This window comes from Kryptolebias marmoratus, linkage group LG12 (assembly GCF_001649575.2).
Source record: "Kryptolebias marmoratus isolate JLee-2015 linkage group LG12, ASM164957v2, whole genome shotgun sequence".
Taxonomy (NCBI): Eukaryota; Metazoa; Chordata; class Actinopteri; order Cyprinodontiformes; family Rivulidae; genus Kryptolebias; species Kryptolebias marmoratus.
Window position 1 is genome coordinate 16,833,252 of NC_051441.1, and position 14,398 is coordinate 16,847,649.

At 41.9% G+C, this 14,398-nt stretch overlaps 1 protein-coding gene across 1 annotated transcript in view; it reads left to right on the forward strand.

Moving 5' to 3' along the window:
* LOC108236117 (meiosis inhibitor protein 1) overlaps positions 1-14,029 on the forward strand; it is a 58,300-nt gene extending 44,271 nt beyond the window's left edge. Inside the window, exons 26-33 of the mRNA XM_025006032.2 lie at positions 375-547; positions 832-916; positions 2,223-2,407; positions 5,998-6,079; positions 6,606-6,712; positions 8,930-9,061; positions 12,049-12,170; positions 13,267-14,029. Of these exons, the coding sequence (XP_024861800.1) occupies positions 375-547; positions 832-916; positions 2,223-2,407; positions 5,998-6,079; positions 6,606-6,712; positions 8,930-9,061; positions 12,049-12,170; positions 13,267-13,321 (941 nt within the window). The 3' untranslated portion in view covers positions 13,322-14,029. The remainder of the gene's footprint in view (positions 1-374; positions 548-831; positions 917-2,222; positions 2,408-5,997; positions 6,080-6,605; positions 6,713-8,929; positions 9,062-12,048; positions 12,171-13,266) is intronic.
* Positions 14,030-14,398: the final 369 nt, after the last annotated feature.

Sequence of the window (14,398 nt, forward strand, 5' to 3'; positions counted from 1 at the left end):
AAGATGTGCGATCCGTTGCTAAATTTGAAGTGTCTACTGTGTGAAAGGGAGGCCAACGGAACTTGGAAAACCCCTCAGTCTGATCAAAGTTGAACCAGGTGGTACCGCAGACTGGCCCCCCAATAATCAAAGCGTTTACGATAAGTGTTGTACGAGTGGTTGTTGACATTGTTGCTGTAAATTAGATATTATGCTACAACATTCCTGTGTCAGTATAACAACTTGTTTATTTTATTCCGTCATAAAAAATGAATTTGCCCAGCGATAATGATCAGCAAGTGCAACGTCTGTCCTTGTATGTTGTGTCATTAACGTTAAAACGACATCTCTGGCTCGTGTGTGTGTGTGTAATGGCAGTGACTTCTTCTTCCCAGCTGTCTCCGTGCTGCTCTCAAACACTGGGCTGATGGACCAGCTGCAGACAGTCATCTCCTCCTGCTCGGCCCCATCCCCCCCTCCGTCAGGCTGTCCTCCTCTGGCTCTGCTGAGCTGCAGCCATCTCCTCCTGTCCTCCCTCATTACCTTGCAGCGCGTTCACTCCACTCAGGTACACAGTACGGCTCAGGTTTACTCTTATCACAACTCCAGGGTTGAACTCAGTCGCGCCCAAGGACGAGACACAAAACCTACAGCAGAACAGAGCGTAGGGTTCAAATTCAAAACAATTGCATTTGTTTGATACGTATCAAAGTATAGATTTGGCATGCAAAATGACGTCCTGTTTTCTTTTTCTCTGTTGACACTGCAGGGGTAATACATCCTTACTTGCACTACTTTTGGCCTAAATCTTGTTTTACTTTAGATTTTCTCTCTGATTCTAATTTTTTTTAGGTCCAAAGGAGCATCAGTTGGAGTTTGGACACAGCTGTGCAGCGACTTCTTCTTCAGAAAAGAAACACAGACAATCTCCTACTGGGTAGCGACAACTAAATTTTTAATATCTTCTTCATGATTTAGTCTGTTACAAATGAGCACATCTTGAATCAGATCAGTGATTAGTGATGCGTTCTGTTTGCTAAGAGAAAATGTGAAGACATCGTCTACGTTTATGGACCACTTATGTTTCCACTTTCCTTTTATCCTCCTTGTTTCACCATCATCTTCTCTGAGGTTCTGTGCTTTCTGCTTTTACTCTGATCCACATGGATTTAAAGTAATTGCACACACGTAGGAGGTGCATGTCATAATAAGTTGGTAAATGTAAATGTCAGGCACTCCTTATTATTACGTCACGGTTTTATACTGTATAAATCAAAGGATGCTAATGAGGTTTTCTTCAGTTTAGCCTCTTTGCACTCCCGCACCGGCGAAGTGACTGCCAGAGCTTCATTTTCAGTGAAGTTACCCAAACCCCATACCTGCTTTTTACACACACTCATTATATTAGGTGCCCCACATCCCACTGCAGCACTGGTAGACAGATCATCCCTGCTGCTCCTGTGTCTCTGTCTGTCAGCTGGATAAGTGGCCTGTCAGGGTCACTGTGATGTATGGGCTCCTTGCCTCTGCTTGCCTATCTCTCCTCCTTTCCCCTCTACCGGTCTCTCTTTGCTCACTCAGCCTCCTCTCCGTCTCAGTTTTTATCTCCCTAATGTCTCCCTTTCTGCCCTTACTTCTCTGCATCTTTGTCTTATTGCTTTGTGTGTGTGTTTCTGCTGCCACTAATAAGCCCCTCTCCCTCCCTCAGAGACCTCTAATCTCAGTGTGCACGGCGTAAATATGTTTCAGATGGTTGGCAACTCAGTTTAGGATCTACTGTTTTAGCAGCTCTTTTAGTTTGGTCTTTTTCTTTGTCTTCTTCTAAACCAAAGTGCCTCAGTCTTGTTTATTCTCCTTCAGTCCTGCCTCTCTCAATCTATACTTGGCACTGATATCTAACTTATTGGCTGCACTCTCTGTCATATCAGTTGAAAAATTGTTATCAGTTGTTTTCAGCTGTTACTTTGCCTCTCCACCGTGCCGAAATTTCTGCTGCTCTTAGTCTACCATCTTTTTTTTTCCTTTTTTGTATTTTCTTACTGCTTTGTACACCCACAGCCTTTCTCCCCCTACTCATTTTTTGTCAACTTGTTCCTCGTGTGGCCTTTTCTTCCACATTTACTTGCCATCTTTTTCTGCCTCTCCTGTGTGTTTAAGCATACCATCATTCCCTTGAGTTTCTTCACCTTTTCCGTCCATTACCTCTCTGCTTTTCTCACCTCTGTCTCGTTTTCTCCTTCTAGTCAGCTACGTGAAGTTGCTGCAGGCTCTACTTGATGTTGACCTGGCATCAGCGGTGGTGCGTCTGAACACTTGTTCTGGACTTGCCGGGCCGAGGCCCCTGGGGGTGGAAGACAGTGCCTTGTACCCACTTGGCTCCACAGGCGCTCTGTGCCTCTTGACTGCTCTCAGTGGACTTCTTTTACAGGTTCTCTTATCTGGGGGTACTAATATTCGTGTGTGTGTGTGTGTGTTTGTATATATAAGTGTGTTACTCCTATACCCACTTTATTCAAATCTGTCCACAGCCACGATTGGTCCTTCAGTAAATATGCTCCTATGACATTTAAGACATTAAATATCAAAGTAAAAACTTGGTTTGAAGGTAGGTGAGGCGACTGGTATTTATTGTAAGTAAAACTTTCTTTGACACTAATCAGTGTTACCTTAAAATGACTGATGAGATTTAGGAAAATGTGTTGCTTAAAAAACAAGAGTTTCCTGTCTAGCTGGCTATGAATAGTGGCTTTTAGACAAAAAGCTTATAAGGACTCTGTAAAGGTTATAAGGGCTGTTAGTCACACTGTGACGTGTTTTAAAGGGGAACACTGATTGTTCAACACTCGACTGATGGTCAGCACAGCCACCCCACTTCTGCTTGTGACATTTGCCATAAACAGCAATGCAGGACTTTATATTTAGAGCTGTGTGTTTTAGGGCTTTGGTTTGTTTTTTTAAACTGAGCTTAAAAGAGCATTCCAAACATTCAGAAGATGTTAGTTGCTGAGACTCGTACGACAGATTGATCTACTTTGTACTACACGTGTTTAAAGAGCACGTCATAGCAGTTCAGTAGCTTCTATTTTAACAAAGCAAATGCAGTTTTGATAGTGCAGGAGTTGTAGGCGTTCAACTTGTTAGGTCAATTAAAGTGCACCTTTGTATGAACATCCCCATACGTTATTCGAGAGTCCCTAATAAGCTAAGAAAACACTTGTTCTTAACCCTCCTGAAGCCCTCAAAAGAGATGAGAGAGGTAGAGAAGTCCTTGTAACTTTGGGTCAATTTGACCCGAAGGCCACATGAGGGTTAAACAGTAGCTACAAAAATACCTGATAAAAGTAGTTAGGATTATGAATGACCACAGTTTTGCCTGTACAGAAAAACAATAAAAAAAGGGAACTACCTCAATTGGTTATAAGGACTGTGAACTGGTCCCCTGTGGTCCAGAAGCCCTGAATTATACAGTGAGTCTGTAACTCTAAAGCTCATTTGTTTGTGCAACTGAACTTTTGTACAACAAGTACAATATGGATTTAACATCACAGCACACACAAGTGAGCTGCTGCAGAGCAGCGCTGCATTTCGTGCGAATATTGTTGTGGGAATGAAACAAAGAACCACCACCGGTTCATTCCTGTTTTATAAGAATAGGCTGAAACCTACAGACACCAGCGGTTCGTCTTCATGAAACTGTGGCCAGAAAGACATAGGTCTTGGACATATTGTCATGAAGGTGGCTTGGTGAATGAAATAAACACATAAAATATAAGCAGAACCTACCTTCTGTAAAAGAAACAGCAACAAAACAATCAGATGAATTATCAGGAAGATGAAATAATAAACACTTAGAGCAGTGGTCTCCAATCCTGGTCCCTGAGGGCCACCATCCTGCATGTGTTACTTGTTTCTCTGCTCCAACACACCTGATTTGAATCAATGGGTGATTAACAGGCTTCTGCAGAACAAGAAGAGGTGATTTAAACACTGAATCAGGTGTGTTGGAGCAGAGAAACAAGTAACACATGCAGGATGGTGGCCCTCCAGGACCAGGATTGGAGACCCCTGACTTAGAGTCACTTATTGTCTAAAATATTGTTACATTTTTTATGGGCTTTGGTCGCTTAGTGCAAGAGCAGCAGACTTGAATCTAACCTGTGTTTTATAGAGATGTGCAGTGAAGCACTGCTTCTGCTGGGTGGCACAGAGCGTTGGATTGAGCCCGTGACTCAGTAAATTTCAGTAAAAAGCAGGAAGCAACTTCTCCGAGACGATAAACTGTTGTATCTTAGTCTGCTGCCTCGTTCTGGTTAAACCTGTGGTCCTGAGCCAGGGCAGCAGCGGTGCCAGCTTCTAGTTGCACACCAGAGGCATCTCTCCTTTCTGCAAAAGAGCGAATAGTTGAGCCGAGTTCTGTGCTTCAGCGCTCTGTAGTCTGCTGTGCTGCAGCTGATATGAGTAACAGCTCCCAAAGCCCTCCTCCTGTATTTTACTCTCTTTCCTCTCGATTCTCTGGTTTAGCTGCAGAAGGAAACGCCGCGGCTCCAGAGCTCATCTCTCCACTTTACTTTTCTTCCCCCCTCCTTTCTTCACCTCTCCCTTTCACCTGCATTTACTCCGACCTCCAACCACTCCACCTCCCTGACTCCCTGTCCCCACACGTTCCGCTAATCCCGTTGAGTTTTCCTTGTGTTATCGCCTCCTCTCTGCCTATGGATTAGTGTATAACTCTCCATCGACATCGTACATATCCGTCTCGCCTGTTTCAGTATTTTTGGACACCACGCAGAGCTCACTGTCAGCTCTGACGCTGTGGGAGACACATGCATTATTAAACCCTCGCTCAGTCGCTCTCTCCAGGGTCATCTTGTCCTCGCTTTTGTTTCCGAGTGCATCTCTGTCCGTCGGTGAGCATGTGTCTGCGCCTAAGTGTGTGTGTGTGTGTGTGTGTGTCTGTGTGTGTTTTGGCTCCCGCTGCATCTGTTGCTTTGTTTGTGCACACAGACACGCGTCACATTACTGTGGCTCCTGTGATTTACAGCAGTATGACATTTTTATGCAAAACAGGATCACAACAGAATGCGTAACGGCTACATTAGTCCGCCTTGTAAAAGCTTTAAAATGGTAAAATTCTTGTGATTTTTTTAACCTTTCTTCTTGTTTATTAAATTGTGTTAAGTTTATATGACAATTCAAGCTCCTTTTGAGGAAGTTTCGGCTTGAATATAAAGTCACGAGGTCAAATATTGTGTGGAGAAGCAACGAGCGCGTGGTTCGTTTGACGCCATCTGATTTCAGCTTTCAGTACCGCTGCCATTTGCTGAACATTTCAGAGCCACAGTCTTAAAGTAGGCAAAGAGGAGCAACTGACTGTCTTCCACTTTCCTACTTCAGCTAACACTTGCTCAAGAAATCTGATGGCAAACGTGGCCGCTGAAGTCATGCCAGGTTATCCCAGTTTGCCATCTGTCACTGTCACTTCAGTTTTTAGCGGCTGTCAAAATGAAACATGAGCACGGCCCTCTTAAGTTCCCTTTGTTTTCTTCTAATTTTAAGATTTCATCGCAAACAAACGAGCTTTATTGTGATAATCATGTCATTTAAAACATATATATATATATATATATATATATATATATATATATATATATATATATATATATATATATATAAAGCGTGGCCCTCCTCAGCTTCCGTAGATTTCATTCGCCCTGTAGTGCCTTTTTTCTTCTGATTCATTTTATTGATTCAAATTCAGCAACAGAAACATTTTGGTTAGGTTAGGGAAAAGACTGATACACTTTCCAAACCATATATTAAAAAGTGTCATTTTCCACGTTTTTAAATTGCTGCAGTTATGACTCTCATCTCAGGAAAACATCATTCAATATGAAAGGTGTTGCGCTGTGGACCAGATCGGTTTCTGTTCATGTCTCTGTGCTGAGAAAAGGCTGAATGTTTGTCTCTGCTCCACTTTCATATGGCTGAATTGAAGTGTTTTGTCTCTTTTCTCTGTAGAAACACGAGCTGCTGTTACGAACCTCAGTCAGCTGTCTAAGCTCCCTTCTGGGCTTCCTTAAAAGAAAAAGTCCAATTACAGGTACCAAATGGGCTAAAAGTGACTGGTGTTAATCTGCTCATGAATATGCTCTCTCAGATATTTCAGGGGTAGTTTAAAGATTGAATTTAAGCTATTAGATGTATTTGCAACCGTCTGAGTACTTCTGCTGCTTTTTATAGATGAATATTTTACTCTCAGCACCACAGTTTTATATATGAAGTCGGCGTAACTAATTAGAATAATTAATCATTTCTAAATGTTTGACGATTATTATTATTATATATTAGGTTTGTTTACTGTGAGTAGAGATGAACTACCAAGCTGTATAAGTATAATTGACTCTAAATATTCATGCTTTTACTTCATAGTTCTACCTTCGCAAACATCATTTCATCCTTAATGTGGCAGAGGTCGTGTTTATTCTAACGCACATGGTGTATGTCAGCCAGTTCTCAGACTGTAGGTAGTTTTAGTCATACCTCCAGGATGAATCAAGGCCAATTAAATCAGCTTCATCAGTATCAGGACTTGTAACTTCTCATTTGTCTCCACGTTTGTCTTTTAGCCGACTCTGCTGCATGTCAGCCTTGGTTTCGGTTCCTCCTGCGCTGCCTGCTCAGCTCGGGCGAGAGCCGCCTTCTGCACCCCGCTCTTCTCAAACTCGTCGCACTGGTGAGATGTTTTACACACACTTCCCTCGGACCAACAGTGCATGCTTTCGAGCAGTAGGACATGTTTGATATTAAAATGTAACGAGAAAGTAATTTAAAAGCATTAGGAGCAAGGGTAAATGAGGATGAATGTTGCGTTATGCCGGCTAATATAAGATGATACATCACAATTACAGAAAATTACAATGTTTTCTGTTGGGAGCAGTGCCTGTAAACATTTTCATGTATTATCGGGTGACTGCTGGGTAGATAAAGGCAGACCGAGTAGGAAATTTCTGTCAGCTGTAACTCTTTAAGCTGCTGTCACGGCCAGGATTTCTGACATGAGTTAAGGGATTTTGTTGAACCCGTCCCCAAAGAAATGTAGGATTGAAAGCAACTTATTGTCAACATTATGGCATAGTGAGAACCTAGGTGTGGACTCAGGAGCAAACTAAACAGATGTAAGCCTGATAATGATGAACAAAAGGCACTGCAAGGCAGGAGATTCAAAAAAATACGAGACAAAATGAGAAATCAGGACAGCCAGGAAGGAGCAGTGTTGGTAACAGGTCAGGGGTGAAACCGCAGATCATGACACCAATCTTATTTAATCATAGAGTTTAAAATTACAACCCTCAGCCAACCCACGGTGACCTTCTATAATAGAGGTTTCCAACTCTCATCTTCAGGGCGCTCTATCCTGCATGTTTAGATGTTGGGTTTTTTTCTGCTCTAAAACATCTGACTCACCTGAATAAATTACCTCCTCAACGTAAGTTCTGCAGAAGCCTGTTAATGACCCGTTAATGTAAGTCAGGTGTTGTAAAAAGCAGGAAAGCTCGTAAAACAGTAAAACACAAGGACCAGGATTGGCAGTGTTGTACTTTACAACCACACACAGGTCTTATTGTTCTGACTTTGTTTTCTTAGTTAGATATTTAGATTTTATTGAGATTTGTAGATTGTCTATTTGTGTTTTTATTGTGTTTCTCTGGGCCTTGAGTTTCAGACTTTATTCCTTCATGTCTGCGTGTTTAATGACAAATAAATCACCTTGAGTCCTTGAAATTAATGGCTCACAACACACACAGAAATATTTACTGCACTGAACACAGTTTACTTTTAACACCCTCTTCAAAAACTAAATGTAACGCTCCTAAAATCTTGGATAGGAGACTTATTTTGATGCTAAGAGTTTTATGACTTGGTGCCATTATGATAAATCCTACGACCATAAACAGAAGAAACATCCACTGTTGAACAGACGTTTTCTGGCCAATATCTTTTAAAAGTTTGCTTTAGTGCAGACAAGTAAAGTCGACGACAAAATGAGTAAGCAAGAGCGACTTTAAAACAAATGTCTGGTTGTTCACTTGGTGCATTTTTTATGAGTGGCCCATTTTAACTCACTCAGACATCAGAACTTCTTTATTCTCTAAACTCCTGTAAATTCACAAAGGAGGGGGAAATGCTTTTGGCGTGATAGGAGGTGCTGGTGTCAGTGGGTTTGGCGTAAAACATCTATTAGAACAAGTGGATTAAACAAAAACTACCCAAATCCTTGAAAATATTGTAGAGCAGGGGTGTCCAGTCCTGGTCCTGGAGCACCGCTGCCCTGCATGTTTTAGTTGTTTCTCTGCTTTGACGTTCCTAATTTGAATGAATGAGTGAATAACAGGCTTCTGTAGATGTAGAGTAATGGTCCAACAGGCTAAATCCCACTTCAGGGAAGACAAGATAACCTAGAACTTTTCTGGATAACATTTATTATTCATGCAGTTGCATCATGAAGGTGTTGACTGGCCCCACATTCCTCCTGCTTCACGTGACCTCAGTCCAAACCCAGTGTTGGAAAGATCGTCTTGCAGTGATGAGAGGAACGGCCCCCGCATAGCTCTAATCTCAACATTATAGGTTAATTCTAGCATTAAATGATGAGCAACTGAGGAAAGCTAAATCTACATTTTTGGCCATAACCCAGAAATGATTGGAACAGTCAACCTACTGCCAAGAACTTTAAAACTCAGACGTTCACTCAGGAGATTTGATGCTTTTTTACACCATTTATTAATCCAAATCTGATTTATTCAGTTTACTGCACTTTGCATGAAGATAATTGGATGATAAAGAAAAGGTTTTGAACTCGTTTTTGCATTCTCGCAGCCTTCTCCTGCGGGGCAGAAATGTGCGTTGGCATTTTGCCGTCTTTAGGCAGACGTGCCGGTCTTGTTTACAGATGCTGCAGTACGGCGGCGTGGCGGTGCTGCGGGAGTCGGACCTGCTCGGCGTGATCGAGTCGGTGGAAAGGAGCGGGGTGAAGGAGCTCGGCCATGAGGCGGCGCAGGCCTTGAGGTTGCTGCTTGCACAGGTAGACCGAGTCATTACAAATAATGTTGACGTAATTTAAACACATTGTGGGATTCTAGTGTGTATAATAATCTAAGTGACTTAAATAAATGAAATCAAGTGCTTGGACATTCAGCGTTATGGGTGGGCGACAAAGCCTCAAAATTATATCAATTATATTAAAATCACCAAACAATATGTAACGGCAGCAGTACTCATCATAAAGGGCTCAGTCATTGAAATAACAGTTAGAGGTTAATATAGAAATGCTCATGTATTTCTCTATAGATGCAATAATCCTCCCTTTGTGTCCTCATGGGTTGTTTCTGTGCCTCATTGTTTTTTTCTTCAAACAGTCGGACTGGTTTCATTCGCCTCTACTTTTGGCCATAACAGTTTTATAAGCTCTTGTGCTTCGCTGGAGGTCCGTCTTCTCCTTTTTACCGCCTCGATGCTAAAACAACCCTATTACGTTTGTATCGGCCACACGGTCGAGGCGCGGCTCTCGCCTCCGGATCCGCCGCTCGAGTCCTGCTTTTAACTCGGTGTGCTGCTACGAGCGTCGGCATGTTAACAGCGTGGGGCCGCTCTCGACCTTTTGATGCACACGCTAGGCAACATGAGTGTGTCACGATGCTGTTTTTATCCCTCAGAAATGGCTGTAGACTGTATAGAACAGTATGATTGGCCTAATGTTTAAATCACTTTAAGGTTTTAAAGGACAGCGATGGTAGAAAGTACAGATGCAGATGATTCAATGTTCGCAGGAAAATACAGCAGAAAGAGCTGAATTGTTGTCGGCCAGCTAAAAGATGTAAATGACTGCCTCAGGTAATTTATGACCAGCGGTTTATTAGACAGATTAAATGTTCTTGCAGGTCGAAGATCTCTGTTTAATAACTTAGATTTGAAATGCAAAGCTGTGTTATCACAACAGGGTGTTAATGACCTGATGTGAGCAGCAGGCGAAAATCATGCTTGGTTAGATCATTAGCCACATGTCATGTCTCAACCTTCTCTTCTTCTTTGTGTGTTTTGCGTCACTTCCCTATCTCGGTCAATAAACGTGCAAAAACGGCAAAAAATATGATTTTTGATTGAAAAAACAAAACAAAACTAGAAGCACTTGAAGAGCGCAAACCTCCACCTAGGCCGAAGGGTCATTAAAAAATTGTAGGAGCCGGGTCGTGATCCCGACCACCAAAATTGAATGATTTGTTCTTTGTGACGACTTGAACATTTCCAGAAAATTCCATCAAAATCCATTCATTTCGTTTGGAGTAATCTTGTGCACAGACAAACAAACAAACAAACAAACGCTACCAAAACCAAATACCTCCTTGGCCTCAAAGGTCAAAAAGCTTATCGTCTGCCACCTCTCGTGCCAGAGTTTTAAAACTAAGATAGTCTTTAGTTGGGAAATGTAACCGTTTTGGTTACTGTTTGTATTTGGAAAAAGGTTATCCTTTACCAAAAATACAAGCAAGACATGTTTAGGAGGCTGGTCAAGTTTAAAATATTTGAAGTAAATAAAAATTTACATTTATGTTCTGCAAATACTGAATGTGCTCAGTGGTGCTTTTCTGCTCACTTATCACAGCACTGGCACAAATTTCTAATAAAAGTAATTATTGTTTGCAGAATCCCACCAATTAGTCCTCCTTAAGTTGTGCTTTCTGAACTCCTTCTTTGTCATCACCCTCGTCGGCGTTGCGAGCCCGCGGTTTGCTTCGAGGCGTTGTAAGAAAACACCGAAAGGAACATCGTCCACGTCAGATCGACTCCACTGGATCTGGCACCGCAGATTGGACCAGAACTGCATTTAGTATTCTGTAAAGAGCTCGGAGTCAGAGGAGTGACAGAATGATGGCATGATGGCACACACTGCAGCTCCCAGAGCAGTGTGTTCCAGCAATCATGAACTGTGTGAATGCATGCAAATGTGTCAGCCTGCTTGTATCAGTGTCTGTGTGTGTGTGTTTCTGTCTGTGCATCGGTGCATTTTGTTCACACGCGTACGTGTATTTTAAAAGCACTGGAATAGTTTAAACAAGGCTGGATTCAGTCCAATTTTTTTTTTTTTTTTATACTCTCAACACAGCCTAATTTTTCCCCCTCCATCGTCATCTCTGCTGCTGTAATCTGGCACACACAGACCGGCATAAATTAAACTCCACAGTTTTATGGGTGAATTTATGATGTTATGTTGCATTTCATCATCGTTTTTGCGTCTCGTGTCCCTCCTGTGAGTCTGGGTAGAAAATGTATTTCTGTGTTTGCGTTTAAATATAGTAAGGCACGCAAACGGCCTTTGTATTTGCAAGCTACATTTGTATGTTCAGCTGTTTGCAAATCTAACCCATCTGAACGTGTGCACACGCCTGTCTTCCACTCCCTGTATGTGTTTCTGTACAAACGGGTGGGGACGCTTTTAGGGATTGTTAAAGGAAATCGTCTGCGCTCGCACACTTAGCCTGTCAGGAAAAATCGGACGTTTGCCGACCTGCTTCCCTAAAATCAGAGGGATCTTCACCCTTTCGTTTAAGAATCTGTTCCTCAAAACAGACCTACTTGAGGGGGAAATTGCTGCCACATAAAACCAGCTTTAATGTTTTGTTTTTGCTAATTATAGTCAGATAAAAAAAACAAAAAACAGTTTTTTGTTCTTTATGTTGCAGGAATAGTATAGATGAGCAGAGACAGTCTGAGAGCTCTGCTCACCTGAGGTGCATAATAGAACTTATCAAATCGTTGCAGCTGCTTACTGCCGTGCAGTTTTAGAGAAAACATTAGACTTTGGTGATGTTTTGCGAGCAGCATTTTCTGTCCACTGTCAGTTTGTGTAACATTTTTAAGTAGTTTTACTCATGTTGGTTCGTTTTTTCTTCCCATCCTTGTGTTTACTGACTATGAACCTTATTTAGTCAGCAATTCCTGCTTCTAAATGTACATTTATTGGCGCTTTGTCCCTTTTTGCCGAAGACAGTGAGGATGTTTGTTTCCATTCAGATCCAGAGCAGCGTTTCACTTCCCACAGAGGAGCACAAGCTGAGAGTGAGGAAAATGATGGAGGAGCTCGAGCCACAGACCTCAGCCGGGAGCTGCAGCACCAGTTTGTCCAGCGGCATCTTGTATCCGTCATCTGATGTGAAACAAACACACGCGCGCCTCTGAACCCTGACAAAACGCACAGGTTTCAGCAAAAACATACACAGGGAAATTACATCTCACCGAACAAGGCAGAGTCAGGATACACCATATACTTCAGCACATAAAAGACACTCAAGCTGTACCTCGGATGTATTCAGTGCAATGTTGGGGATTTCCTAGCAGTTTATTGTCTGTGTAACAAAGTCAAAGTCAGTCCTGAAAGGAGCTCTACTCTGTCATGCTGACTGGCTTTTCCCAACGTAAACACAATTATTTTCTCACTTCGTATCTCGCTCAACTGCGACTGGCTGGTGACTCAAAATTGCAAAAACAAATATATTATTTTCAGCTGCAGGCTCACTGAATTCTAAGTTTGAAACCAAGCCACCAGCGAGCCTTGTATTTCTGAAAATCAGAGCCTACTTTTGTGAGTATTTATGTGTGCACGATTTGCAAACCTATATTCTTGGCCGTGCACATTGTTTTGGTGCCCGCTTCCCTCCCGCCTTGGCAGCCACCCCCTACGTTTGTATTTAATCTACTGGAGTAAACTTAATGAAATAAAAATAGGCAGATTTAAACCATTTGTTTAATTATTATTTATCATCCCTGTTGATTTTATACCTGGACGTTTGAGGCTGTAGTCTCAGATGCAGGTGTCAAAATTCAGCTCTCGCGCTCTAAGGTTTTACGAACGATCTGTGAGAGAATTGTCACACAGATCTCTTTGAACGTGGTAAAAAATTCAAGTGACAGGACTGCAGGGGAAACGGAGAACCCCTGCAAACGTTTCGAGACGTTTTGGAGACTTCCTACAAGAATCAGCCGCAGCCCAGTGAGACACCGCCTTAACTTTCATCTGTTCATGAGTCGTTAAAACATGTTTGTCCCTTTAGAATAAGAACAGTTAACGTTAAATGCAACTTGAATAAGTGATCTTTGATTACAGTTATAGTTAATTTCAGGCCTTGTTCGTGCATTTAGGTGAAACTTTGATAGTTTACCTTAAATCAAACCCTAGTTTACACGCATTAACTTTCACTCCTGGCTTTGTTGTTCCTTAATTGTTGCCTTCAGACATGTCGGAGAAGTTTCCATCTGTTTGTCAGACTTCGCTCTGAAAATAGGCTGACGCTTGTCTTTGAGAAACCATTGAGCCACGTGTTGGGCAGTTATCTCCGGTGCACTCGTTCCTGTTCCTCGGCACACCTTTGTGTCACAGCGTCACAGAGACCTGTGATGGTGGCAGCTTGTATTGGAAGCTGTGTTAGAGAAAAGCGTCTTTGACATTGGCTGTGAGGGGAGAAAGTCTTCGCTGCCAAAAAGGAGCAGCTGTTGCTGGTGTTCCTGAGAGAGTCAGGGATGTCAGTGATGAGTTCAAATGTCCTCCGTGGCTTTTTTTTTTCTAAGGAGCATCTGTGTGTTCGCTTCGGATGGTTGTTTTTTAGGTATTCGAGGAGGAAAATAAATTGTTGTTTATTTACTGCACCAACTGGAAACAAATGCAAACGTATTTTAATAATTCACTGTTCAGTTTTCCAGACATGGATGTTCATGTAGCTAATATACAGTTAAGCTTTAAATCTCTTCTGTACACCTGAGGATGCAACAATTAGTCTAAGAATTAAAAACCTTGAAGGAATGCATACCTCTCTCCTCCTTTCATGCCAGAGTTTTTAACAAAGATAATCTTACGTTGAGAAATGACCAATCTGTTAGGATTTGGAGTGAATGACTCTCAGCTCCATCAGTTGTAAATGTACATCCAATGATTACTTACTGAGACTTTTATTAAATCCATTCATTGGTTTATGAGATATTTTGCTAACAGGCAAACAAGTTTGAGTTAATGCCAGAGTTTTAATCAAATACATCACGCAATGATTAGTGCTCAGAGTATATGTTGGGAAGGACTTTCAGCTAGTACCACGCCAGATTTTAGCTCAATGTCTGTAAAATTTACTTAAGTTATAGACATTTTTGTGTTTGCTAATATCAAATAGCTGTGATGATCATTTTTAATGGAATTGACTCCAAAAGTTAATCAGTTGTAGATGCATATCCAGTGCTTTTATTCTGAGAGTTTCATTAGAATTCTTCCTCATGTTCATAAGATATTTTTCTAACAGACAGGGTTGACTTCAGCAGTTAATGTCGGAGTTTTAAGCTAAGACCTGGCACAGTGTGTGGTGCTCCAGGTATGTGTTGG